At 38.1% G+C, this 27844-nt stretch overlaps 1 protein-coding gene across 3 annotated transcripts in view; it reads left to right on the forward strand.

Moving 5' to 3' along the window:
• CSPP1 (centrosome and spindle pole associated protein 1) overlaps positions 1–27844 on the forward strand; it is a 105640-nt gene that overhangs the window by 53553 nt on the left and 24243 nt on the right. The window contains exons 15-21 of one of the 3 annotated variants that reach the window (XM_058668710.1): positions 663–741; positions 9118–9247; positions 12551–12698; positions 20590–20742; positions 24130–24242; positions 26647–26796; positions 27183–27329. In XM_058668710.1, the coding sequence (XP_058524693.1) occupies positions 663–741; positions 9118–9247; positions 12551–12698; positions 20590–20742; positions 24130–24242; positions 26647–26796; positions 27183–27329 (920 nt within the window). Of the gene's footprint in view, positions 1–662; positions 742–9117; positions 9248–12550; positions 12701–20589; positions 20745–24129; positions 24243–26646; positions 26797–27182; positions 27330–27844 lie in introns of all 3 variants that reach the window. The other 2 variants (XM_058668708.1, XM_058668709.1) reach the window with 2 other exon arrangements.

Here is a 27844-nt window from a genome sequence, read left to right on the forward strand (position 1 = left end):
TTGGGGCAAAAACTTTTTCAAGTGGTTCAAGATGAAAAATGGTTTTTTGTGCAAGAAAGAATACACAGATGAGAAAAGCACAGCTTTGGTTAATTCAGATATTATATATTGTTTAATGATGTTAATCCCATTTTCCTTTATATTAATTTATTTCATTTTATTGGAGGGAGGCAGAGCTCTCCTATCAGCTGGTATACTTCCCAAATGCCTGAGACGGCCGTGCCTGGACCAGGCTGAGGCCAGAAGCACAGAACTCTATCTTCATCCGTCTTTCACGTAGTTGGAAGAAACATATGTACTTGAGCTGTCATTTGCTGCCTGCCTTGATGTATATTTTCAGCAAGGTGTAATGGAAGCAGAGTTGCTAGGCTTTGAACCGGACACTCTGGGATGCCAGCATCGCAAGTTGGGACTTGAACTGCTGCACCACATCCTTGCTTTCAGTACTCATCGAATAAGTTCATAATTCATAATTATCTTTCACATTTTGATTTTAAAAATAACTATTGTGGGTGTTTTTTTGCATTGTTTTGTGCTAACTCTCAACTCGGGGGAAATATTAATAATTTGCTTTAGATGGCATCTTTATGATGTACCTTTTTCTTTAGGGATAAAATGTTATCAAGTGGCTACTCTGAAATAGATGTTTGTTTTCTTTTAAGATGGCTCAGGAATGATGGGAGTACAGCCTGCAGCTTGTATTGGTGCGCCTGTTACTCAGCAAGTAGCACAGCCTGTTGTGTAAGTCGTTAGTTCAAAAATTTGTTTTTATTTTCTTAATCATTTTCAAGTATACTGTTCAGTAATATTTAATGCATACCTAATGTACAACTGTATCAGCATCCATCTCCAGGATTTTTTTCATCTTCTGAATGGAAATTATAGCTATTAAACTAAGTGGTGTAACTCCCCATTTTCCCTTCCCCTCATACCTTGGGAAACATCATTTTGTTGTCTTAATCTTTTTTGGTAATTAATTTGTAATAACATTGATTTGAGGGTCAGAGAAAAAGAACTTGCATCTGCTTCATTTTCCAAATGTGCAGGGTTTGGTATTGGCCCAGCATGAAGTTGGGAATGGGATCAATCGTAAGTCTTCCATGTGAGTGGCAGAGATCTACAATAGTTGGAGCTGGGCCAGTCCAAAACTGCGAGCCAGAAACTGCTTTCTGGTCTTCCATGGTCGGAAATGGAGTAGCCTGAACTTGAACCTGTCCCTCTATGGGATGCTGGTGTTTCAGGCGGAGGCTTAACTTGTTGCAACATGTTACCTGCTCCTGTGCTTTAATCTTAAATTTCTATCCTTTCTGGTTACTTTGGATTCAGTCTGCTTTTCTCTAGTTTTGATATGGTATCTTTTGATTTTAGCATATGCATTTCCAACTGTAAATTTCTTCTCAGTGCTGCTTTAGTTGCATTTCTTTTTTTTTTTAAGATTTATTAATTTTTAGTGAGAAGTCAGATTTACAGAGAGAAGGTGAGACAATGATCTTCCATCCACTACTGGTCCACTCCCCAAGTGAATGCAATGGCTGGTGTCGAGCTGATCCAAAGCCAGGAGCTGTTCTGGGTCCCCCCCCCGATGAGTGCAGGCTCCCAAAGCCATACGCAGGGAACTGGATGGGAAGTGGAGCAGCCGGGACGCACACCGGTGCCCATATGGGATCTCTGCATATGTAAGGCGAGGGCTTTAGCAGCTAGGCTACCAAGTTTCATTTTTTAAGTTTGTTGTTTTGTCTTTTCACATTCATTCTCATTTAAAAATATTTTTTATGTTTTTTTCATCCTTCATAACCTGTTGATTATTTTGGAGTGTGTTATTAAATTTCTATGTAATTTTCTATTCCCCTGATTTCCTTCTGGTACTCATGTTTGGTATAATTCTGCTGCAGTTGGAGAGCACACTTGGTATGATTTTAGTAAACTGGAAGATATTTCATGACCTACCATGACCTATTTTTTTCATTTGCGTTTGAGAAGGTATATTTTCTGTGGTGTGTGTCTTATTCTATTGGTGTCTTTTCAGATCTAGCTAGTTTCAAAGCATTGTTTGATTCTTTTGTTTACTTGTTGTGTGAGTAGTTCTATTATTAGAAATAAGCTATTGAAATCTTCAAGTGTTAGTTTTGAATTGTCTGTATTTTCTCTTTGGATTTTGCTTCCTGAAATTTAGGACTTTGTTATTAGGTATCTTTTATTTATTTTTTTCTAACATTGACTCATTTTTTAAAAGATTTATTTATTTTTATTTCAAAATCAGATACACAGAGAAGAGGCAAGACAGAGAGGAAGATCTTCCCTTCAATGATTCATGCCCCAAGTGACCGCAATGGCTGGTGCTGTGTTGATTTGAAGCCAGGAGCTAGGAACCTCCTCCAGGTCTCCCACGTGGGTACAGGGTCCCAAGGCTTGCAAGGCTTTGGGCCGTCCTCCACTGCTTTCCCAGGCCACAAGCTGGGTGGGAAGTGGAGCTGCCGGGATTAGAACTGGCGTCCATATGGGATTCCCAGTGTGTTCAAGGTCACCATGCTGGGCCTGACTTTTTTTTTTTAAAGGCAGAGAGGCAGACACATTTGTTTTCCAAACAGCCATAACAGCCAGGTCCTGGACCAGGAACTCCAACCTTATCTCTTAGATAGGTCTTGGGAACTTAAGCAGTTTGGCTATCTTCAGCTGTCTTTCTTGGTACATTGGCAGGAAGCTGGATTTGAGTCAGAGCAAACTGACAGGAGATAGATACCTGTCTGTTTCTCTGCTTTTAAAATAAAGTAGATACAAATTAAGGATCTTTCTTTGTCTTATATAATAATGTTTGTCTTTTCACCAAATATTTGTTTGAAAGGCAAAGTTAACAGAGAGGGAGAAATTTCGTTTACTGGTTTACTTCCCAGATAGCATCATTGGCTAAGGCTGGGGCTCCATTTAGTTCTCCAGTCTTGGTAACAGGGACCCAAGCACTTGAGCCGTCTTCCACTGTTTTTTTTTTTAAATATTTATTCGGTTTATTACAAAGTCAGATATACACAGAGGAGGAGAGACAGAGAAGATCTTCCGTCCGATGATTCACTCCCCAAGTGAGCCGCAACGGGCCAATGCGCGCCGATCCGATGCCGGGAACCAGGAACCTCTTCCGGGTCTCCCACGCGGGTGCAGGGTCCCAACAAATTGGGCCATCCTCGACTGCTTTCCCAGGCCACAAGCAGGGAGCTGGATGGGAAGTGGAGCTGCCGGGATTAGAACCGGCGCCCATATGGGATCCTGGGGCTTTCAAGGCGAGGACTTTAGGCGCTAAGCCACGCCGCCGGACCCCCACTGTTTTCTCAAGTGAATTCGTTTGGAGCTATATAGAACATGGAGCACCTGGGACTTAAACTGTTGCTTGTATGGGATAGCTGTGTCACAGGTAGTGGTTTAATCTGCGTCACAATGCTGACCTTAATTTTTGTACTTTTTTTTAAATTATTATTATTTTTTTTTGAAAGACAGAGTTTAAGAAGGAAGCTGGGTGGGGAAGAGAGAAGGAGAGGGTGAGTGAGGGAAGGAGGGAAGAGAGAAAGAGCGAGAGAATGAATGAATGAATGAATGAATGAATATGAATGAGAATGTTTAATGGCATAACGGCCTGGGCTGGCTGGACCAAAGCCACCCTCTGAAGCTCTTGAGGCATCATCTGCTTTCCCAGGTGCATGTATTAGTAGGGAGTTGATTTTGAGTGGACAAGCCAGGATTTGAACCAGCAACCACATGGGATGCTAGCATTTCAGGCAGTTGTTTAATCGATATCACCCATGACAGCCCTTAATTTTTGTCTCATTGTGTTTTTCTGGTATAAATGCTGATGTCTGGTTATCTTTAGTTACTGTTTGTGTAATGTATGATTTCCCATAAGTATCCTCAGTGTCTTTGTGCTTTGAATCTAAAGGGTGTCTGTATGTAGATGGAAAGCGGTGATCTTTTTTAATTTCTAGTTTTTAAAATCCATTCTGCCAGCTTTTGCTTTTACTTTACATTTAATGTAATTCCCATTACTTTTATGTATGTCTACTATTATTTTTTTCTGAATGTTTTATGTCTTTTTTTTCTTCCTGTCCTGTACTGCTGCTCTTTTTGTTAAATGTTTAATAACATTGCATTTTAATTTGTTTGTTTTCCTAGAAGTGTGAGGCTTCCTTGCAGTTTAAAATTAATTCCTTAGGGACAGGCACAATGGCTCAGTGGCTAAATTCTGTTCTTGCACATGCTGGTGTATCATATAGATGCCTGGCCTGTTAGTGACCTGACTGCTCCATATCCCATCTAAATTCCTGTTTGTGGCCTGGGAAAGCAGTGGGAGATGGCCCAAAGCCTTAGGGACTCTGCTTCGAATCAGCTCAGCTCCAGCTGCTCCGGCCACTTGGGGAATGAACCAGTGGACGGAAGATCTCTGTCTCTTCTTCTCTCTGTGTGTCTGCCTTTCCATTAAAAATAAATAAATCTTTTAAAAAAGTTAATTCCTTAGTTGAAAATACTTGATTTTAGGTTAGTATGTTAGATCCCAGGTTTTTATCTTTATTTCAAAGACATTTATTTCAAAGTTATCACAAGTGATATGCTTTATTGTAAAATTTTGGTCATATAAGTATTCTATATGTAGGATGATGGGTTAATACCAAACTGATTTTGGTATGTATAAACTTTTTCCCAGTATGCTAATGTCATTCCTCTTTGCCTTGATGCTGATATTTATCATATTAATTATCTTTTCAAGCAGATACTTATATTTATCCACATAATTACCTTTTTTGGTGCATTTTATTTCTTTGTATTCATTCCAGTTATTATCAGATGTCCTTTCATTTAAACGTAAGGGATTGTTTTTGTAGTATTTCATGCAAAAAAAAATTTGTTAGTGGTGATTTCTCTCTTATGTAATAGTATCTTAATTTCTTTTTTGTTTTTGAGGAATAATTTTAGCTGATACAGAATTTCTTCGGTATTTTTGTGTTAAAATTTGTTTACTTGGTGATAGAGATCGAGATCCAGAGAGCTCCCAATTGCTGTTTTATTCCCCAAATGTCTACAGTTTGTGTGTTGGAGTCAAGAGTTGGATTGCAATTCAGATCTGCCCTTTGACAGAAACTCAGTCAGGGGTCAGCACTGTCTCCTAGGGTCTTGTTTGGCAGGAAGTTAGTCAGTAGCCAGAGGTGATAATCAGATCCAGGTGTCTTTGGAACATAGGTGTCTAGGTTGCTGAACTCAGTGCCCTCTGCATTTTGATATTCCTTTTCTTTCATTGCTTTTAATATGTCCTGCCACTGCTTCCTAGGCTGCCTTTCTAGTTTTACATTAAACTGCTTTAATCACCTCGAGGATTCCATTTATATGCTGAGTGATGATTTTCTTGGAATCTCTTAACAGTGGCTGTAATGTGAGGAAGTGTGGATTCTTCGAGCTTTTCTGACTTGTGGTTTGAAAACAATGTATAATATCTCTCACTGTATTTGAGAAACTTCTTTGTATGATTTTTTCAAATATTTTTTACATCCTTTTCTGTTTTCTCCTGAGACTTTCCTTTACATATGTTGGTGTATTTGTGGTGTCCCACAAGATCTCTGGAGGAGGTGTTCACTTCAGTTTATTTGCATTCAACTTAGCTGATTGTTTATTTTGCCTGCTCAGATGTACCATTGAATCTCCCTAGAGAATTTTTCTTCCTTTTTGTTTAAAGATTTATTTATTTGAAAGGGAGAGTTAGAAGAAAAGAGAGCTCCTGCATCTTGTGGTTCACTCTGTATGGCCACGATGGCTGGGGCTGGAGATGGTCCAGGATGAAGTCACGAGCCTAGATTTCCATCCAAGACTTGCTTGTGGATTAAGAGACTCCTGTACTTGAGCCATCTTCTGCCTTCTTTCTACTAGGCACATTATCAGGGCTGGATGATGGATAATTGAGCTTCTTCTCTGACAGGGGATGCCATCATCATGGGTGGTGGTGTAGCTCCTGACATCGTCTTTTTAGGTGTTATTTGTTCCTGTTTGATTCCTTCCCCTCCCCACTTGGTCTTTCCCTTCCCTCTCTCCTTCTCCTTGCTATTCTCTTACTCATTTTTCCCACCTTTTCCATTTCCTTCCTTCTCTACCTCTCCCTGTGTTTCTCCATTTCTCCCCTGTACTCAAAACACAAGAATTCTAGAACTGGGCCTTGCCATACAATAGAAGAATACTTTGTTTCAAATTAGAATTATTGTGGAATGGAGATGGAGTAGATGTAGTAGAATGTGTCACAAGTATAGAATTTTCAGGCAGATTGCCTTGATTTGAATCCTGGTGTTATTGCTCGTTATCTTGAAGCAAATTTATTCATTTCCTTATCTGTTAATTGGCTGATAGTGTCAGTGCAAAAGATTTTTGCTGAGGATTGAATGAATTAGAATCTGTATAATGTCTGGCAGTTCCTGATAAACATTAAGAACTAATTGGTGTAAGATAGATCAGTATTGGGGCCCGGCGGCCTGGCCTAGCAGCTAAAGTCCTCGCCTTGAACGTGCCGAGATCCCATATAGGTGCCGGTTATAATCCCGGCAGCTCCACTTCCCATCCAGCTCTCTGCTTGTGGCCTGGGAAAGCAGTTGAGGACGGCCCAATGCGTTGGGACCCTGCACCTACGTGGGAGACCTGGAGGAAGTTCCTGGCTCCTGGCTTCAGATCGGCAAAGCACCAGCCATTGCGCTCACTTGGGGAGTGAATCATCGGACGGAAGATCTTCCTCACTCTCTCTCCTCCTCTCTATATATCTGACTTTGCAATAAAAATAAAATAGATCTTTAAAAAAAAAAGATCTATCAGTATTATAAACTATAGTAGACCTTGTTAGCAAAGTAAGAAAAAAGCTGCATGATCATGCCAATAGATGGAGAAAAAATTAGTAAAATTTAGTATCTATTAAAAATTTTTAAAAGTAATTAGGGGTGGAAGGAACCTAGGTACCGTGAAACAGTGTCAACATGAAGACCCTTAATTGTGTATTTGTGTAATGATGTATTTAAAGCACTTTTTTGAGAATTTTCTTAGTCGTGACTACTTTTCAGGGGTCCAGTAAGGTACAGTGGGGCTGAAAACAGCAGGAAACAGGATAATAGGCACAATAATGAAGACGAAACAGAGGAAATTAATACAGCTTACAAAATAACATATGAATTAATGGGGGTTCCATCAGGCGTACTGAATAAAAAAAATCAGTATTTAAAAAGCAGTTATAGGAAGTAGGAATGTCATAAGAAAACCTTACTTAATCGTATAACCCTGAAGTTATTTCCTGTCATGTAATCAAATAACTAAAAATAAACATAGGTTTATGTGTGAATGTTCATAGCATTATTTATGATAGCCAGAAAATGAAAACAATTTAAATATTAATCAGTTAGTGGATGAATTAGAAACATATTGTTCAGCATTAAAAAGGATTGAATTATAAGATAGATGGACCTTGAAGTTATTTAACCAAGTGAAAAAACCCATATATGCTGTAGTTGTATTACATGGCACACCCAGAAAAGGCAAGTATAGAGACAGAAAGCAAGTTACTTAGTGATCCCCTCAGGCTAAGAAAAGGAGCAGGGTTTGATTGCACCTGGATGGTGGATGTCAGGGGTATTTTTTGAGTTATTGAAGTGGTCCCAAACTAGATTTTAGTGATGGTTGTACAGCTGTATAAATTTTCAAAAATTGTTTAATTGCATATTCTTCCTGTCCTGATCAGATTATATACATCCTTAAACCGTTTTTTCATTGGATGAAGGAGGAGTTTATAAATAAAAGACACTTGGATCTGTGAGTTAGGAGTAGAAGTCAGTAAGGATAATAACTAAAAAATGGAAGTTTAGAAAATCTTTTCCTGGTAGATTTTGAGAGATTGAGTTTACTAGGTAAAGCCTTCAGTCTTCTGTATTCATTTGCACATTAAGAGTTCCTTTGCTCTGAAAAAGTGAATTGTGGGTAGAGAACCATTGACTCTGGTTTTCTTTATCTTCCCCTTTACCTATTCATAATTCAGTATGACGGTGTACAAAAACATTTGTTCAGCTAATAGAAGATTATAAAAAGTTAGATGCACAACACTCATTGTTTAATGATGTAAGAAAACACTTTTCATAGTTATGATTTCATTGTAAAATTAATGTTTGAGTTTATCCTATATTCTAAAAATGTATTCTTTTTTTTTTTTTTTTTTTAAAGATTTGTTATTGTTGGAAAGCCGGATATACAGAGAGGAGGAGAGACAGAGAGGAAGATCTTCCATCTGATGTTTCACTCCCCAAGTGAGCCGCAACGGGCCGGTGCGCGCTGATCCGAAGCTGGGAACCTGGAACCTCTTCCAGGTCTCCCACGCGCAGGTGCAGGGTCCCAAAGCTTTGTGCCGTCCTCGACTGCTTTCCCAGGCCACAAGCAGGGAGCTGGATGGGAAGTGGAGCTGCCGGGATTAGAACCGGCGCCCATATGGGCTCCCGGCGCATTCAAGGCGAGGACTTTAGCCACTAGGCCACGCCGCCGGACCCTAAAAATGTATTCTTAAAGCAGATACATTTTGCCACTTAAACATGCAAAGTTTAAGAAATAGCACTCTATTGTAATGGGTTCTATAACCATAATATGTTTAAAATTTTGTTAAGTTTTTGATGTTTTTTCAGAAGTTTTTATTTTATTTGAAGGAATCCAACTTCACTGGAATTACGTTTTTCAGAGATGGTTAGAGAGTAATTTTATGAAGTCATGATTGATTACAGCGTTACTTGTGTAGTAGCAAACTTTTGTGTGCTTGTTATATTCACAGAAGTAATTAAGCCCTACATGCGTGACTTCATGGACGAGATAGTGTTTTCACTTCTTTGTAACTAGAATGTAGAACAAGAAATAGATCCAGTGATCCTGGTAGTTCCACGGATTGTACAAGTAAAGACAGGAGGAGAAGTTTAAGAAGAGGTCACTTAAACACTCCTCTTTGATCTATAGCGTAATATCCTCTATTTTTAAATGTGTTTTTTATGTGACGCTATTTTAAATGAATGTTGTGTTTTCTTTTTACACTTTAATTTTTTAATAATAGATGGATTCAAATCCTTAATTGTGTATTTGATACAGGAATATGATTAGGCAGAAAGAAGTGAAAGTTACAAGTGATCAAGCAGTTAACTCAGGATTGTTTTTTGAAGATAAGCCAAGACCTTCCAAACAATCACTTCAGTCCTACCAAGAAGCCTTGCAGCAGCAGGTAATCCATCTGTTCACTGATTTGTTTGATGTTGAAACATATTATGTGTTAGTGCAATGAACCCTTATAATTTTTTTCCTTATTTTTGGGTATCTTGTTATCTTTGAGGTTTTGTTTTATTTATAATTTTGTTTGCATAGTTGAGGAAGGTATTCCCATATGGATCTCTGATTAGGTGGGGAGGGTCCAGGCATGGAGGAAGGTGGCTGCAGAAAGGTTTCAGTTTTCTTCCTCCTTTCCTTTCCTTTTCCTTTCCCCTTCCCTTCCTTTCCATTTCTTTTTCCCCTTCCCTTCCTTTTTCTTTTCCTGTATCTTCCTCTCTCCCTCTTTTTCTTTCTATTCCCCCTTCTTCCTTTTTTAAAAGATTTATTTGTTGTCTTGGAAAGAGAGCATTACAGAGAGAAAGAGACAGAGAGCAAGATCCTCCGTTTGCCGATTCACTCCCCAAAAGGTTGCAGTGGCCAGAGCTGAGCTGCTCTGGAGCCAGGAGTCTCCCCTTGGTCTCCCATGTGGGTGGACTTGGGGTATCCTCTGTTGCTTTCCCAGGCAACAAGCAGGTCTAGATGACAAGTAGAATAGCAAGGCTATGTACCAGGTGCCTGTATGGCTTCTTTTGCGTCTGCAGTGATGGATGAGAGTCAGCTGCTCGTTGCTGTCAAACTACATCAGCATCCAGGGAGAAGGGATGGTCATTTGGTGACTGCTCAGGGACCCTGATGTGGGGACGGTTCCCAGGATGTTACTAGAGTAGTTTTGATAGTTCTGAGACATTGCTGACTTCGTTGCTCCAGAGTTGAGAATCTCCAAGGTCTGTTGGCTGACCGGGTTCACCTCAGTGTCCACAGACCTAGACTGCTGCTGCAAAGCTTGACCAGGAGAGTTGTCCAACCTTTTCTGCTTTCTATCTTTTGATGAGGCACTTTCAATTTCATGCTGTCACAAAACAGCTGAAGGAAAGAGGTTTTATGCCAATTAGAGTAAAAACATTGGTTGATACTAACAAATTTCCCTATTATTAAGATAATTGGTTATGATACATACTACTGGCAAAGCACTGTGTCAGATAAATCTTACAGTAAACTCTGGAGGTAGTTGAGCCAGGAGGCAGTGAGGCTCTAACCTGGATGGGATCCTGTGAAGGACATCCACGAGGTAGTTCTGAGGTTTCATTAACAAGAATCCTCATAGGAAGAATTAAAGAACAGAGAACTTGAAGATGATTCTGAATATTTTAATCAAGGAGAATAGTGATACTGTGAACCAAGATGGGAAATAAAAGAAGTATAACATGTTAGATGAGCATGGTAGTTTGTAGTGTATGTTTGAAGGCTGTTTACCTAGAGTATCGGCATCAAATGCATGCATTTTGCAGGGTTTCCTTTGTGTTTTAGAGGGCTTGATTTTTGGTGTAGCTGTAAATTAACTGAAGTACTTTTCTATAAAGTTTCTATTGGAATTTTTTTTTATGTTTTCATTCAGTTTCTGCATGGTAACTTTCTGAAAGATACTTCCCCCCCCCCCCCAAAATATGGAATTACCAACTTTCTTAAATGTTACGATTCTATAAATGAAAGACTGACTTTTAAATTCAGAATCTGTTTTTTGGATGAACATATAAATCCACTGATGAAAACAGTTTCCTGTTGTGAAAGTATTTCTGTATATATTGATTCTTTTGGCCATGGTGCAGTGAAACATTGCCTAAATACATCATTGCATATGGTTATGATTTTAAGTGATTTTCCCAACTGTACATACTTGTTCACTGTCTTTTTGTATGTCTGTAAATAATGACTGTGCACTTATGTTAATAATGGTAAGAATTTATTTCTATTTTTTTCCCAAATGTTATTCTTTGAAAGGCAGAGCTAGATAGAGGCTTTTCCATCCACTGTTTCACTACCCAAATAACCTCAGTTCCCAGAGCTGATCCAGCCAGAAGCCAGAAGCCAGCAGCTTCTTAGCAGTTTCCCATGCGGGTGCAGGGGCCCAAGCACTTAGCCATTGTCCAGTGCTTTCCCAGGCACAGTTGCAGGGAGCTGGGTGGGAAATGGAGCAGCTAAGCACCACAGGCAAAGGCTTAGCCGGCTAATAAACAGCGCTGGCCCCAAAATGTATTTGTTTTATGTGCAGTCATCAAACTGTATATAAAGTAGGCTACTATTGTTAAAAGAACTTGGAATCTTCAGTTTCTCCCTCAATTTGGAGGATCAAGTTTCCCCAGGAGGTAGGTGATAACTAGGCAGTTCTCATGAAAAGATTGATGTAAAAGCAAAGTACGGAAATCTTCATGTTCCCTTGGAAAGGCCTCTGGGGGCTTGATTTAGGGGACAGTAGCTACTTATTCCAGTCACCTAAGTATTTTTTGGTTGGGTTTTACCTGTGTTAGGAAGAATGAAATTATACCATTTACAACCAGGTAGTCCCAACTAGAGACCATTATGCTCAGTGAAATGAGTCAATCACTAAAGAACAAATACCATATGTTCTCTCTTATATAAGGAAACCAACATGGGAAGTATAACTTCAATAATCTGATCCATACTGTTTTTTGGTTGTTTGCTTTTTTGGCTGTATCCCTTGTGTTTTGACGTTTTTTATTTCAGTTTTGTTCATTCCAAATAATCCCTTTTTTCTTGTCGAATTCATCACTGGCTCATGGACCACATGGTGGCATCGTTTTTCCCAAGACACTTTCGTGTTTCCTTTTTGTCATTCATGTGTTGGTTACTCAGAGGCGCGTTTTTTCATGGTGCTGTAATTTGTTGTTGATGTAGTTGTTGTTGTGGCTGTTCTAACTCATACTAGTTGTTGACCTGGTTTCATGGCTTCTTAGTTATGGAAATGTATAGTGATGGAGTGCTGGGGTCTGTCATATACAGATGTGGGGGAATAATGAAACATGCATCCCTACTTTCATACTAAAGATAGATTCCCATTGAAACTGTTGGACATGTTTGGAAAATGGGATGCTGGAATGCCTGATAGTCTGTACCAACAATGTCAGGGTACGCTTAAATAAGAGACTAATAGAATTATGATTCCTTATGAAGGACTACACTATTGTAGTAAAATGGGGAAAATGTCGTGGGGTGGGAGTTTGCGGGGGAATCCAGCCTATACAAAAATGTACCACATAATTCAGAATTCAAAATAAAAATTATTAAAAAAAGGAATTTTCAACTTTATAATGAAATGTATTGAATAAAATATATCTGGTTTTGTGTTTTTAATGGGAAAGATAAAATTACATGTGATAGTACTAACCTGTTGTAGTAATTAATTGTATCTTATGTTGCTAAGATTCGAGAAAGGGAAGAAAGAAGGAAGAAAGAACGTGAGGAGAAAGAAGAATATGAAGCTAAATTAGAAGCAGAAATGAGAAGTTACAACCCCTGGGGAAAAGGTGGAGGTGGTGCTCCTCTCAGGGATGCAAAAGGAAATCTGATAAGTATGTTATTTCCATTGACTTACTGTTTTATATATAAACTTTGTCATTTAATTGTCTGAAATTGAGAGTAGAGTTTGAAAGATGTGGAAGTCATAAACTGTAAAGCAAGTGCTCCCTTTATTTAAATTAATGAAAAAGAAGTACTTTGATTACCTATTAAGAGGTTAAAAGCCTTTCTTCTTCACAGTATTACTCATGTTGTGTAAAGTTTTCTATCATCGCATGAGGATGATGGACCTGTAGAGAAAAGCTTATGTTATTTGGTGTTCACCTCAGTACGCAGAATAGTTTCTTTTCTTTTTTTTTTTTTTTTTCAGAACAGTTTCTTAATCTAATAAAAATAATAAAATTCATATTACATTTAAATAGTTTTTTTTTCATAAACTTGTAAGGCATCTTACATTGCACATTGTAGAAAAGGAACTTAATGCAAGAACTCCTTTACAGAATAAAATAGGTTTGATCGCAGATACATTTTAGTGAGTTGTGAAAGTATTTTTATTGATCTTCCCATTATGCATTCATAAAAATTGATCTAATCACATGGTTTGAAAAGGGGTTTTGTGTGACTTCTTGTATATCCATTAGTCTCCAAATTCATATTGGTTTTACTTGAGTTTATGATATTGTGGAAGCATTATGTGTGTAGTAGAAACCAAACTTTAAATTTTGAATTTTGATCTTTTCCTGAGTGGACAGTATGTAGTACTGCACTGTCTCTTGATGCTGAACAGCGACAATGAATGAGTGATGGGCTTCCAGCCAGTCATGATCATGAGGGCAAACAACAAATACTCTGTGACGTGTTTCACGTGTTAAGTTCTAGTGTTCAGAAGATTAGATGCATTAAATGCCTTTTCAACCTTTGATGGGTTTATTAGAATTTAACCTCATCCTAAGTTGAGTAATACCTGTTTTGTTATAGCCTTTGATTAACTTTTACCTAAACAAAAAGTAAAATGAAAAAAATGGATTTTGAACATCCATTAAAAATGAGAAATAAAGGATAATAAAAATGTACATATCAAAATGGTGAAAATGTAGATTTCATGTTGCTCTTTAGGGGATGCAGCTTGTTACAGGGATGGATCAATGATGAAATTTCAATTTTGCAATTGGATTACTAGAATGCATATTATACCTTTACTTCCATGGTAAATATACATTTTTAAAGATATATAAATGATACACTGATGAACATTTCTTACATAATGTTATAGAAAATTGCTTTGCAATAGACACACACACACACACACACACACACACACACACACAGTGAGAGTGACAGAGACAGAAATCTTCCATCTGCTGGTTCACTCCAAATGCCCAGAAGTTGTAAATTCAGTACACCCATGTGGATGCCGAAGACCCAAGTACTTGAGCCATTACTTGTTTCCTAGGTTGTAGTTGCAGTATCTCAGTATACAAGGGAAGTCTTTAACTGCTAGGTGAAATACTCCCCGCTGCCCATTTCCTTTTAAAGATATCACCCATTGCAGATGTATGAATACATGCATTTATTTAAAGTGCTCTCATAAAGAACATCAAGTTCTCAAGACTGAAGGCAGTGCAAGTCTACTTCTCTCTTATGTTGGTGGGCAGTTGTTCTCCAGGAGGTTAGTCCATTGTGAAGTCCTTCACTTAGAGCTGGGCAGACAGAATGTAGGTGTTGAGAGCAGGTTGAGACTCTGGTTGGGAACTGGCCTAGAGTTATGGAATGTCACCATTGCCTTCATTCCATTGTTCAGATCCACTTGTAGCATTCTAGCTAATGTTTTCAAGGTTAAGAAATTTCTTTATGCCTTGGAGGAGCACATAAGTTTGACAAGTACTCAGTCTGTCCTAAATGTACATTTTAAATTATTAGAAATATACTGGTTACTATGAAAGAGTGCTTAAATGACTGAAGCGTTGGGAAACATTGGTAGCTTTTTTCTGGAATTTTCCAGGCCGCCTTTAAGATCATTTCCAGTTCACCTAATTCGCTTTGCAGTGTTTTGTGTACATAAAGTTGAGTGGGAGAAGTGTGAGTCACTGTTTCAGAATTGCTTAACTCAGCAGCAGTGGAAGAAACTTTTCTACAATTTCCAGTTTTAGTAGCAGTATTTAATTTGCTTATTTAATATACCAGGTATGCTGTCAAGTATGAAATAATTTTTTAATGGTACTTTCAAATCAAACTAACTCATTACTTAAACAATATCAGTTTGTTTTCTGTGTGGTTGTTATGTTTTAGTGAAGGAAGTAACATACTTTATTTGTAATGTGTAAAGAGCAGTGTGATAACCAAGACTTTTTATTTTTTGTACTTTTTCTTAGTTAACTTTACTTTTTTAGCTTATTTTTATGTATTTATTTGAAAGGCAAAGTTCCAGAGAGAAGGAGAGGGAGAGAGAAATGGATATTCCAGCTCATCAAATGGCTTTCACAACCAAGATTGGGCCAGGCCAAACACAGGAGCTTCTTTTGGGTCTCTGATACAGGTGCCCACACAACTGGGCCATCATCCATTGCTGTCCATCTGCATTACCAAGGAAGCTGGATGGGACGCCGAGCAGCTGGGACACAAACCAGTGCCTATGTGAAATGTTGGCATTGTAGGCAGTGCTTTCATCCACTTTGCCACAATTTTGGCTTAGATTTTGATGACCTTTAATTTTGCTCGCTTTCCAGATTGCTGTTGTTTTCTTTTGATCTTTAATTATAAAGAAATTGAAGAAATGGAAGCATCATCTTTACCTTTGCTCTTTAAGAAAAAAACAATGCTTCTTTCCCATTTTACCCACTCTATTATGTGTAGTGATATCTCAGTTAAACTTTTTTTTTATAAAGATTTATTTAGTTTTTTTTTTTGAAAGTCAAAATTTCACAGAGAGGGAGGAAGAGAAACAGAGAGATCTTCCATCTGCTGGTTCAATCGCCAAATGGTGACAGTGGCTGGGTCTGATCTGATCAGAAGCCAGGAGCTTCTTCCAGGTCTCCCATGTGGATGCAAGGACTCAAGGATGTGGGTATTCCTCAGCAGTTTTTTCCTAGGCCATAAGCACGGAATTAGGTTAGAAGTAGAGCAGCTGGGATAAAAACTGGCACCCATATTGGATGCTGATGCCCATATGGGATGCCAGTGCCACAGGCAGATGATCGATTATCTTGCTATGTCACCATATTAATCCTCTCACTTAAAGATTTTTAAAAATTGTTTTAGGATTATTATTATTTAAAATGTTACTTTTTATTGTTCTCAGTCTCTGATACAGTTCCATAGGCCCTGGGATTTCACTTATCCCCTCCCCATATCATTACTATAATTAGCTCTTCATACACAGTCATACACAGTCATCATTGCCGGCAGGGACAATGGCAGAGAGTCCAATATTCTGTTGTCAAGATATAGTAAACAGTTTCATTGGGAGTCCATCTTTGTCTGGAAGTAGAGATGCATACTGCATTGTATCCTCACATCTGGAAAAGACAGTCTCTGTTACACAGTTACTATATATCCCCTTAAATGAAAAGCCATAAAACAAAATCAACAACAGGAAGCCAAAAAAAGAAATTAACAGCATCATGAAGATAAATAACATGCTACTGAATGACTAATGTGTCACTGAAGAAATGAAAATCAAGAACCTTCTTGAAGAAAATGATGCTACTGGATGATTTGTGAGTCTTGAATTTAATGAGAGGAAAGTGTTTTGAAGAGATGAAATTAACAAAAAAAATCACAATCCATGATATATAGTTTCCATTGATCTTTGTGGGTGAAATGTCTCCTATAGGCAACAAATAGATGGGTTTTGGTTTTTAATCCAGCCTACTAATCTGTGACATTTGACTGATGTGTTTAATTTATTTACATTCAGGTTTGATATGAATGGGTGGTAATATGGTTCTGTCACTTTAGCAATGGGTTTTCATGGTTTTGGTCGTCTGTTATTTTACTGGGATGTTCTTCACATTTGCCTTTGTTTTTGGTAGGTGCTATTGTTTTTGCTGTCAAGAGAACATCTTAAGTATCATTTGTAGGGCAGGTTTGGAAGAGGCAAATTCTTTGAACTTTTCTTTACTGTGGAAGAATTCTGTTTCATTTTCAAAGACAAAAGAAAGCTTTGCTGGATATGTTATCCTAGGCCGACAATAAAATCTGAAATATGTCACTCCATTCTCTTCTTACCTGTAGAGTTTCCTGTGAGAGATCTCCTGTGAGTTTAATTGGCACTCCTTTGTATGTCACTTGATATTTTTCACATGTGTATTTAAGGCTCTTTTCCTTATGTTTGATTGAAGAGAGCTTGATGATCATGTGTCTTGGTGAAGATTGCTTTTGATCAGGCCTGTTGGGAGTTCTGTGCCCCTCCTGGATCTTGTTTCCCAATTCTTTCTCTACATTAGGGAAAATTTCCCTTACTTATTTCATTAAATATATTTGTAAACCCAGCTTCTCTTTTTACACCTTCTGAGACTCGCATAACTCTTGTGTTTGGCCTCTTAATAGTGTCTTTCAATTCTTGAATACTGTTTTTGGCCTGATCCAGCTCTGCTTCCAGCTTTCTGTTTGTTTCCCCCTGGTGACAGGAAATATCTTCCAATTCTGAGATTCTTTCTTCTGCCTCCTTCATTCTATTTTCGAGACTCTCCACTGTACTTTTAATGTGCTCCACTGTGTTTTTCATTTCTGATATGTCGGCTTTCATTTGATTCCTTTCCAGTGCGACCTATTCCTTGAATTGCTTGAACTTCTGTGTTACATGCTTCTCGTTGTTGATAAGAAGCTTTATAAAAACTGTTTTGAATTCTGTATCGCCCATTTTCTCAATGTCTTCCTCAGTGAACTCTGAGGTTGGCAAAGGGTTTTGCTCCTTTGCAGGGGTGTCTTCAGGAATATTAATTGTGCCTCTGTCTCTTCTTTTGCTCTTGGTCATTGTACTTCTGGTTATCAGATTCTTCTGCTTGGGGCAGTTTTCCAAGCTGTGTCACCCAGAGGTCTACAGTATGATTTTAGTTATTGCAGTTGGCACATGGCTCTTTGTTTGCAGTTAGTTGTGCCACTCCCTCCAGCGAGTTCCAGGTCTGGGTTCTTCTGTTAGATTTCCACCAAGGTTTCTGTAGCCCCAGTACCTGTCTTACCAGTCTCCAGCTCCTGTGATACCAGGCTGAGGCTACAGCGTTGTCTGTACATACTTTTTCCCACTTCCGGCTGGAGCAGGTCCTAGGGTTAGGGAGACAGCAGGAGTGCTAGATAGCTAGGTTGTTGCTGCTAGTGAACTTGCCAGAACCTGTTGGCAGTTAGGTCTGAGGGCCACACAGACCTATTTTGACCCATATGATGTCATTGTTATTATTTTCCTGTGGGACCAGTGCAGTGCACTGAGCTCAGTTCTCGTAGATCTCAGCGCATGCGCAGCTCACTGTTGTCCTCTGCATTCTTAACTTGCTTGCCGCACTGTATGAAATGGTGCCTGATGTGCCCCTAGTAGAGTTCTTGATCTGCTGGCCATCAGCTCTGAGTGGTACCTGGACCTGTCTTGGGTAGAACCTGTAGGATGCCATGTTTTTGCAGTTCAGTAAGTCAGAAATGAATTCACTCTCAGCTCAGGGCATATGCAGTCCTGTCCATAGCCCTTGCCTCCTTAAACACAATGGCACCTGATGCGGCTCTAAGAGGCCTACTGGACAATGGAATCCTCCCTATTCCTGTACCGCCAGTCTGGGATCTGCTGCTCTATCTCTGCTCCTTGAAAAATCAAACAGACCAGTAGGATGGGCAGTTCTTTGTCTGGGTTCACCTCTGGAGCTCCCAGTGAAAGTCTTTTCCCACCTTGCTGCTGGTGGAGTTCCAGCTGCCAGTGGAGTTGAGATTGCGGTTCACTGAATGCTGCTGGGTTATCAGTCACTGCAACACCACATCATTGTTTTCACTGCTTTCCTGTGTCTGAGTCTTCAGGTACCCCTCTGCTTTTGTTCTTTACTCTCCTGTTTCCTGAAATATACACTGGCTAATATTTCTGCATCTGTTTAAACATGTCCTTATCCTATTCTGCTATCTTTATTCTCTCCAAAATATTCTTTGTTTGCCCTCATTGGAGGGTTTTCTAACATTATTTTGATTATGTTTTCTCATGCTTCATCTTTGTAGCTTCCATTCATTTTGTGAATTCAAGTTTTCCTGGAAGTTGCAGTAGGATGTGAACTTCCTCGATTCTGAACATCCCTTCTGTTTTGTAACATTCACATGTTTTTTATTTCCATGTTCTAACTGGCGTTCTAATTAGCGTTCTAATTGTGAGTTTTTCAAGATGCCAAGTTTCCTAAGAAGTTGTTCTTATATATAAATTTAAATTTCTGGCAGTTATACTATCACAGTTTTTGTGTGTGTGTGCATTTAATAGTTGAGTGTTTATTTTGATAAGGAATTTTTCTTCAGTCATTTAATTCTGTTGTGGAGGTTATTGACTAAATTTTGGGTACTCAAGAGTTTTGGTACATTAATAAATTACCTACAAACTTAGTGTTTTAAAATAATAAATCACTGCTTGGCTGTGTTGTGGGTAATTTGTGGTTAGCTCTGCTTGGTGGCTACTCCACCCTCAGGGCTTTTCCTGAGGTCACAGTCTAAGGTGTTGGCCAGAACTGTAGTCTTCTGAAAACCTGATATGTACTTGAGGTTACATCTATGGGGCCAGCATTGTGGTGCAGTGCGTTTAGCCACTGCCTGCAAACCTGGAATTACATATGGGGACCCATTTGAGTCCCAGTTGCTCTGCTTCTGATTCTACACCACACTAAGCTGCTTGGGAAAGCAACACTTAAAAGATGGCCCAAGTGGTTGGGCTCCTGCCTCCCACATGGGAGACCTGATTGGGGTTTAAGGCTTCTGGGTTTGGCTTGGCCCAGCTTTAGCCATTGCTGCCATTTGGTGAGTGAAGCAACAGTTTGAAGATCTGTCTGTCCCTACCTCCTTCCCTTCCTCCACCCTTGCTGCTGACCTTTTCCCCCTCCCCCATATTGCCTTTCAATAAATAATTAAATTTTTTTTTTTTCTTTAGGCTTATACTTCTTCATTCTGTATCATGTCAAAATGCCTCAAACATAGATGTTTACTAAATATTTGTTATTGATTTATTAATTGCTAAACTAAATGTATAATGTCCAATTCTTTTTTTTATTATATTTTTGACAGTCTTTACATTGTTAATTAGGGCAAAAAGTTACTAGGGCTAAATAATTAAATCTTAAAGAAAATCTTTTTCAATATGTCTTGAGAGACCTTGCTGTATGGACCTTACCATAAGGCTCCTTCAGTGTCCTCCTGATATGGTGGCTGGCTTTCTTTGGCGTTAGGTAGGTATTCTGTAGCTCAGACTAGGTGGAAACCATGTCTTTTGTGAAGTAGACTCCAAAGTCCTGTCCAAGTTATAAGAAATGAGCTACTGCCTTTAGACTACAGTGATGGGAGAAGAAAACTCAACTTTTTGAGGGAAGATTGTCAGAGCACTTGTGTACGTATTTGAAACACTCCATGTGATTGTGTATTTTCATCAGGAGAATGAATAAATTTGAGTAAATTTCGATATGCTTTGTTTCACGTTGTTGCCATGTTTATTCCATATTAAAGAAATCTCAAGTTCTGAAGTAACATAGATATATTGTTTATATGGTTTTTATGAGTTACCAAAGATTTATGTGTCCTTAATGTCTCTACTGATTTTTAGTTTATTTTACAGGGTTTTAAAAGTTCTAAATGTTTTGATAATGCCGTTTCTGTTTTCAGGATACCAGTGTATAAATCATTTCCAGCTGTGTCCTATTGCTTTTCATTCTGATTCCCTATTTAAAAAAACATAATTAAAGAAATGTTTATTGAAATAAATGGCTTGTTTTTCCCTCTCAGCTGATTTGAATAGGATGCACAGACAAAATATAGATGCCTACCATAACCCAGATGCAAGAACCTACGAAGATAAAAGGGCTGTTGTATCTCTAGACCAAAATTTAGCCACTTCAAATGCTGAGAACCTTGAAGATTCTGCAAATAAAAACTCAGGTTTTTAATCATATTTTGTTTTTTTTGTTGTGTTTTTTTTTTTTTTTCATTTCTAAAGTCGCTCAGCAACATTTCTCTGACAGTTCTTATTGTGATTTTTTGAATTTGTTTATTGTGAGTTAGGAAATAACACATTATTTGTGTCTGTTAACAGTGCCTTCGGAGTTTGGGTATTCTCAGATTTGTAACCTGACAGGTTATATTGTAGCTGTGACCAACCTTGTTATCTTGCTAGTTAGGAGACTTTTTTTAAAACTAACTACTCTTTAAGCACATATGTGCTTCTTACCCATAACTAAGGATTAGTGAAGTGATATGGTTGTGATTATCTACTCCCCATTGTAACTGGTTGCATCCTGCTTTCTTAATCAGATGTCTTTAAATTCCTATTAAATAACCTCATATCATTAAAGATCCTTATGTTGAAAATTATTCAATACATTTTCCTATGACTTGCTAGGACAAATCTCCATCTTCTTCTGTTACTTGTGTATATACATATGTGCAAATACATATGTATGTATGTATACATATATTTGAAAATATGTTATATATTTAAAAATCAAGGAAAGTTTTAAAGTACATACCACTTTGCACTACATTTTAATTCTATACAAGGAAACATTTACTGCAAATTTTTGCTTTTATATTTCATAGTTTCTGTGCACCAGAAATTAAATTCATAGTAGTGTGTTCTAAAATACTCCTAGTATTCATTTTCTTCTTTTTTAAATAGTCCATGCAACTTCTTACTGTCAAAACAGATGGATTAGAGTAATGAACCCTGCTCTTTTTAATCCTTTTATGGTTCCACTAATCTCTGTAGTCCTTTGGACAAATTAGTGGGTGAATTGCTTGCTGTTTTTATGTGGACAGCCTACTCTATTCTGTGAATCTTGTTATTGGAAAAATGCTTTCTTAGAATTTTTATACATTGCATCCAGGTTTGACATTTTTGAACACCAAAGCCTGAACCTTTGACTTTGATTAAGTTAAAACATTTTTGATCTTTTAATTTGACATGATCTGTGTAGTGGGAGCCATGACAACACTGCTTGTGTTATTGCTGCTAAGAGAATTTTGGTTTCTTTGATTGTTTTTATTCTTATTGCTGCCTCTGATTATCTGTGCTTTTGCTTCTAGTTTTCTGTTTTGATCTCAATGTTATAGACTCTTTTTCTACACATTCTTTTCCATTTCCAGTACTGTTTGTGTTTCCAACTCAGCCTAGAACTTTATTTTAGTCATATGTTGAGGTATCTGGAAATGTTTCATCAGGCAGAAATACTGGAAATCAAATTTTCTTGCATGGTGTTTGAATGTGCACAGCCAAATTTGTTGTCTGTGGTCTTTGTAAGACCATCAGGTTTTTTTATGCTGGTGGGATTTGTCAGGGAGCTCCATTTTAAGATATCACTTAAACTTGAAATGCCTAAATGTCCCTCTGTGTGTATTAAAATTTTCTTTTATATTTTTATTATTTTTTTTTTATTGGAAAGGCGGATATACATAGAGGAGGAGAGAGAGAGGAAGATCTTCCATCCGATGATTCACTCCCTAAGTGAGCCGCAACGGCCGGTGCTGTGCTGATCCGAAGCCAGGAACCTGGAACCTCTTCCGGGTCTCCCACACGGGTGCAGAAACCCAAGGCTTTGGGCCGTCCTCGACTGCTTTCACAGACCACAGGCAGGGAACTGGATGGGAAGTGGAGCTGCCGGGATTAGAACCGGCGCCCATATGGGATCCCGAAGCGTTCAGGGCGAGGACTTTTAGCCGCTAGGCCATGCCGCCGGGCCCTAAAATTTTCTAAATTAGACAGTTTTTGCCGTAATAATTAGCTCCAAATAAACTTATGAAACTATTCATAATTACCTAATTTGTGCTGTGCTAAATACATATTTGTGTAAATGTGTGTATGTAAGTGTATGTGTTTTTATGTAAATGTACACACATAAATACCCTACATGTAAACCACACAATGTGACACTTACTATTTTAAAGGTCTTAGAGAACTTAAATCTGTCTGAAAGTTGAATACTATAGCATATATTTAGCATTCATTATAATATTTTGTCTTCATTAGGCATGATTTTAAGGCCTGTTAATTGTTTTTATTCTATTTGTTTTTTTTAGTGAGCTACTATATATGAAGTTCAGTTCCAGTTTAGCTTAAGTTTGTTTTTGGCTAGTATGCCTGGATTTTTATCAGTTTTCTTTGTGTGGTAAAAATATTCCCTGTGGGTTTATTTTGTAGTTTACCTACTTCTAAAAGATTTATTTTGCCTGTCTCTATTAGTATTATTTTCTAATTATTCTAATTATTTAGAATATGGTTGGTTATCAGAGGTGAAAGATAACATTCAATTTTTGTTTTGCTAATCAGCTTTTTGCCACAGGATAAGATTTAAAAGAAACTTCAATGTGTGTTTAATTTGTTTCAATATAAAAATTATCTAGAGACAAGAAGTATTTATAGTGTCAAGTACAGTTTTAGCTTCCTGCTGACCTGTTTAAATAAGCACAAGTCAATGAGAAGACAAAGGCAGGGCTGCCCTGGGTGGCAGCTGACCTGTGAAGCAGTCTGCCTTCACAGAGCTGTGTAAGCGAAGGACATGTGTGCATGATACTGCTGCTGCAGCAGCGCAGTCAGTAACTGACAAACAGTGCGGGACGTTCTGACAGGCCTCTATCTAAGTGCTGCTTGTTTTCTCCCTCCATTTGATGATTTTTCTAGGGTTTAATTGTATTTCAGGTTGCTTTTATGAGACAGTTTTTCCTTTCTGAGACTGTATAGTACCCTGTAAAAGTAACATGATTTTTGTTGTTCCTGTTTACATCCCATTAATTTCATAGTTTTTAAAAGGGAAAACTTTGACATGATTAAGACTCATACTAGTTTTTAGAGATATAACTTCCGTATGTGTTATCTAAGCTATGGGTAAAAGGAATTTTGACATCAGTTTTTTAAAACATTGTAGAAATTTGTAAATATATGTATACATAATACATTTTACTATCTAATGAAATGATCTTAAATATAGCAGATTTATATACAAAGGAACTTAAATATATACTTTTCTCTCTTCATTAATTTATGTTAAAGCCCTTGCTTCAATAAGAACTACTTAGGCTGTTAGCTTTTCTATTTCATTTGTGTCTTTTAGGTATTATTTGTCCTAGGTCTTACTGTCTTATTTACTATTTACTATTGTTGATTTTCATCTCCTCTGTAGTCTTTGTCTTCTGAGTTCAACTTCCGTTTCTGTATTGAGCATTGTTTTTAAATGTTTTGATGTATTAGGATACTATTCATTCTTTTACATTATCTAAGCATTGAGTAATGGTGATTTTTTTTTTTTTTTTTTTTTGTATAATGTCTCTTTCAAGGTCTTACCCAAACACAGACCTCTCCTTTTGCTCGGGGAAATATATTTGGTGAGCCTCCTACTGAACTTCAGATTAAACAGCAAGAATTATATAAGAACTTTCTTCGTTTTCAGGTGAAATACTTATTTGCTCATAGTTTCAAACTTTTATGATAAGTTAACCTTGCAAAGATTATATTTCTTTTTTTTTTTTTTAAAGATTTTATTATTATTGGAAAGCTGGATATACAGAGAGGAGGAGAGACAGAGAGGAAGATCTTCCATCCGATGATTCACTCCCCAAGTGAGCCGCAACGGGCCGGTGCGTGCCAATCCGATGCCGGGAACCTGGAACCTCTTCCAGGTCTCCCATGCGGGTGCGGGGTCCCAAAGCTTTGGGCCGTCCTTGACTGCTTTCCCAGGCCACAAGCAGGGAGCTGGATGGGAAGTGGAACTGCCGGGATTAGAACCAGCGCCCGTATGGGATTCCGTTGCGTACAAGGCGAGGACTTTTAGCCGCTAGGCCACGCCGCCGGGCCCGCAAAGATTTTATTTCTATGTAATTGTAAATAGAAAGTCAGTGGTATTTCTCAATGATGTGATATCACTGCAGCTTGAAAATGAAGATGATCATATTTTGTAGTTAATGTACTATTTATGTTTTTAGGCAAATAACATTTAAAATAGCACAGATTTCCCAACAATTACTTGAGTACCCGTGTAATGTTTATGAAACAAGCAGACTTAATGATCTCTCACACTGTGTTTCCCTTTAAACTTGCTTGGTATATCTGTTAATGGCACATCTCCAAATGCTGACTTTCAACCCTTTTTTAACAAAGTCTTAAAAACTTTTTCGGGTGGGGAGGCAAACAAAATATAGCACAGAATTCTAAGAAAATGTAATGTAACTAAATGACATACAATGCTTTAAAATTTTATTTATTTGAAAGAGTTACAGAGAGAGAGAAAGAGATCTTCAGTTTGCTTTTTCACTCCCTGTAAGACTGCAAAGGTCACGGCTGGGCCAGGCTGAAGCCAGGAAAAAGGAGCTTTATTCAGGTCTCCCACATGAGTGCAGGGATCTAAGGACTTGGGCCATCTTGCACTCCTTTCCCAGGCTAAGATAACCTCTCTAGTCACATAGTAAGTGTTTAGTGGAGCTGGAATTTAGCTCATAGCTCTGTTATTTTAAAATTTACTTTTGGGTCCAGTATGGTAGCCTAATGGCTAAAGCCCTTGACCCTTGAAAGATGTTCATCCATTATTTCACTCTCCAAAAGTCCAAAATAGCCATGGCTGGGTCATGCCAGAGCTAGAAGCCTGGGACTCAATTTGGATCTCCCATCTAGGTGGCAGGAACCCAGGTAGTTGAGCCATCATATGTTGTATCCTGGATTGTGTAGTAGCAGGAAGGTAGATTGGAAGTACAGAAGTTGGCACAAATACTCTGATATAGCATGTGGGTTTTCCTGTGGCATTTTAACTGCTGTGCCAACCTGCTGTAACTTGTAGTTTTTTAAAGATTAATTTATTTTTATTGGAAAGACAGATATACAGAGAGGAAGAGAAACAAAGATTTTCTATCTGCAGGTTCACTCCCCAAATGGTCACAACGGCCAGACCTGAGTTGATCCGAAGCCAGGAACCAGGAGTTTCTTCCAGGTCTCCTATGTGGGTACAGGGTCCCAAGGCTTTGGGCCATCCTCTGCTGGTTTTCCAGGCCAGAAGCAGGGAGCTAAATAGGAAGTGTGGCAGCTGGGACATGAATTGGTGCTCATATGGGATCCCAGCATTTGAAAGATGAGAATTTGCCACTGAGCCATTGCATTGCTACTAGTTTTTGTGTATTTTTAAAATAATTTACTGAGTTATTTATTTAATTACAAATGGTGGTAGTTGCCATATCAGTGACTTATAAAATTTATATATTCTGATTTTGGGCACTATAATATTTACCTCATTTAGTAGTAATAAAAATCATTTAAAAGACACATTATTATCATCACCAAAGATTGTAAAATCTTGCTGTTAATTGCTCCTAGTTTTTTAAACTTTATATTATGGAGCTTTCTTGATAGAGCAATTGAAAAAATTTAATAACTTGTTTTTTAGAATTTGCAACAAGAGGATGCTTGTGTTAAATGTTTTAGGTTACCGGGAAAGTACAATTAGTATGCTGACTTTATAGGTGCTGGCATTGAGGTTTGGTAGGTTAAAATGCCTCCTGCAGTGTTGGCGTGCCAAGTCAGATCACCCCTTTGAGATGGGGCTGCTCTGTTTCTGGTCCTTCTGCCTGCAGAGGAGCCTGAGAAGTATCAGAAGCTGGCCCATGTGTTTGGATTCCTGTTATTCATGTGGGAGACCCCGATGGAGTTCTGGCTGCTTCCTTCTGCCTAATCCAGCCCTGATTTATAGTGACCATTTTTGGGGTGTGAACCAGCAGTCGAAAGAGCTCTTTTTGTTTCACCCTCTCTCTCTTACTCTGAGTTTAAGTAATTAAATCTCATTAAAATAATAATTTGGTTTAATTTTTTAGATTGAAGAAAAGAAACAAAGAGAAGAAGCAGAACGCGAGAGACTGAGAATTGCAGAAGAGAAAGAGGAAAAGCGGCTTGCGGAACAGAGGGCGCGGATTCAGCAGGAGTACGAGGAGGAGCAGGAAAAGAAAAAGGAAAAAGAGGAAGAGGTGCATTTCCTCCCTTCTTTAGTTTATTTAGACTTAATCTGAAAGTGATGTCTTTATTTTGACTTGAAAGATATTCCTGGGATATCTGAATACTCTGGAAGTACTATTGAAAAATATCAAATTGGTATTCATTCATTGGACTCATTATTAAGGTGAAAGAGTAATTCAAGATTCGTATGCATTTTCTTTTTTTTCTAAGTGAGTTTCTTTTTTTTCTAAGTGAAAAAAAAATGTAGTTGAGTGAGGATAAAGACGTCTGATTTTTTAAGTACTTTTATGTTAAAGACCTCTACATCTTCAATTTTACCTCTATTTCAGACAAATAACTTAGTAAATTTGAAGGTATTGTAGAATGTGCATATGGAGTATGTATTTTTATTTTAAAGCAAAGGCTTAAAAATGAAGAGCTTATTCGTTTGGCTGAAGAAAGAAGAAAAGAAGCAGAAAGAAAGAAGAGGGAGGAAGAGGAGAAACATAATTTGCAACTTCAGCATTACTATGAAAGAGAAAACCTGATTGCGGCAGAGGCTAAGGTGAGTACCCTGAGACTCAGTGTTCTGGAAGCCACTTCTGTTGGGACGGATACGCAGTTATTAGGAAAAGGAGGAAAGAGTACGGGGTGTGTTTGCTTGTCATTCTTACTACTGTGCAGTGTGTTGAATTTTCTGAGCTGTTGTATGTTTAACTCAATATAATGAATAAGAGAATTGTTTTCTTTTGTTCAAACATTATTTACTCTTAGCTGATTTGAAGTAAATGTTTTATCTAGTAAACTCTTCTGGGGTACTTGAGATGTGACTCATTGTGTAACCTACTGTGTATAATATGAACAGTTTCTTATTGAGTCAAATAGGTTTGATTTCTCAGCACATGGTAAATAGTAGTCACAACTAAAATTTGCTAAAAGATTGTCTACTAAGAATTTATATGTGAGAACTGGGCTCAGCGCCATAGCCTGGTAGCTAAAGTCCTTACCTTGCATGCGCCGGGATCCAATATGGGCACCAGTTCTAATCCCGGCAGCTCCACTTCCCATCCAGCTCTCTGC

This window comes from Ochotona princeps, chromosome 9 (genome assembly GCF_030435755.1).
Source record: "Ochotona princeps isolate mOchPri1 chromosome 9, mOchPri1.hap1, whole genome shotgun sequence".
NCBI classification, from domain to species: Eukaryota; Metazoa; Chordata; class Mammalia; order Lagomorpha; family Ochotonidae; genus Ochotona; species Ochotona princeps.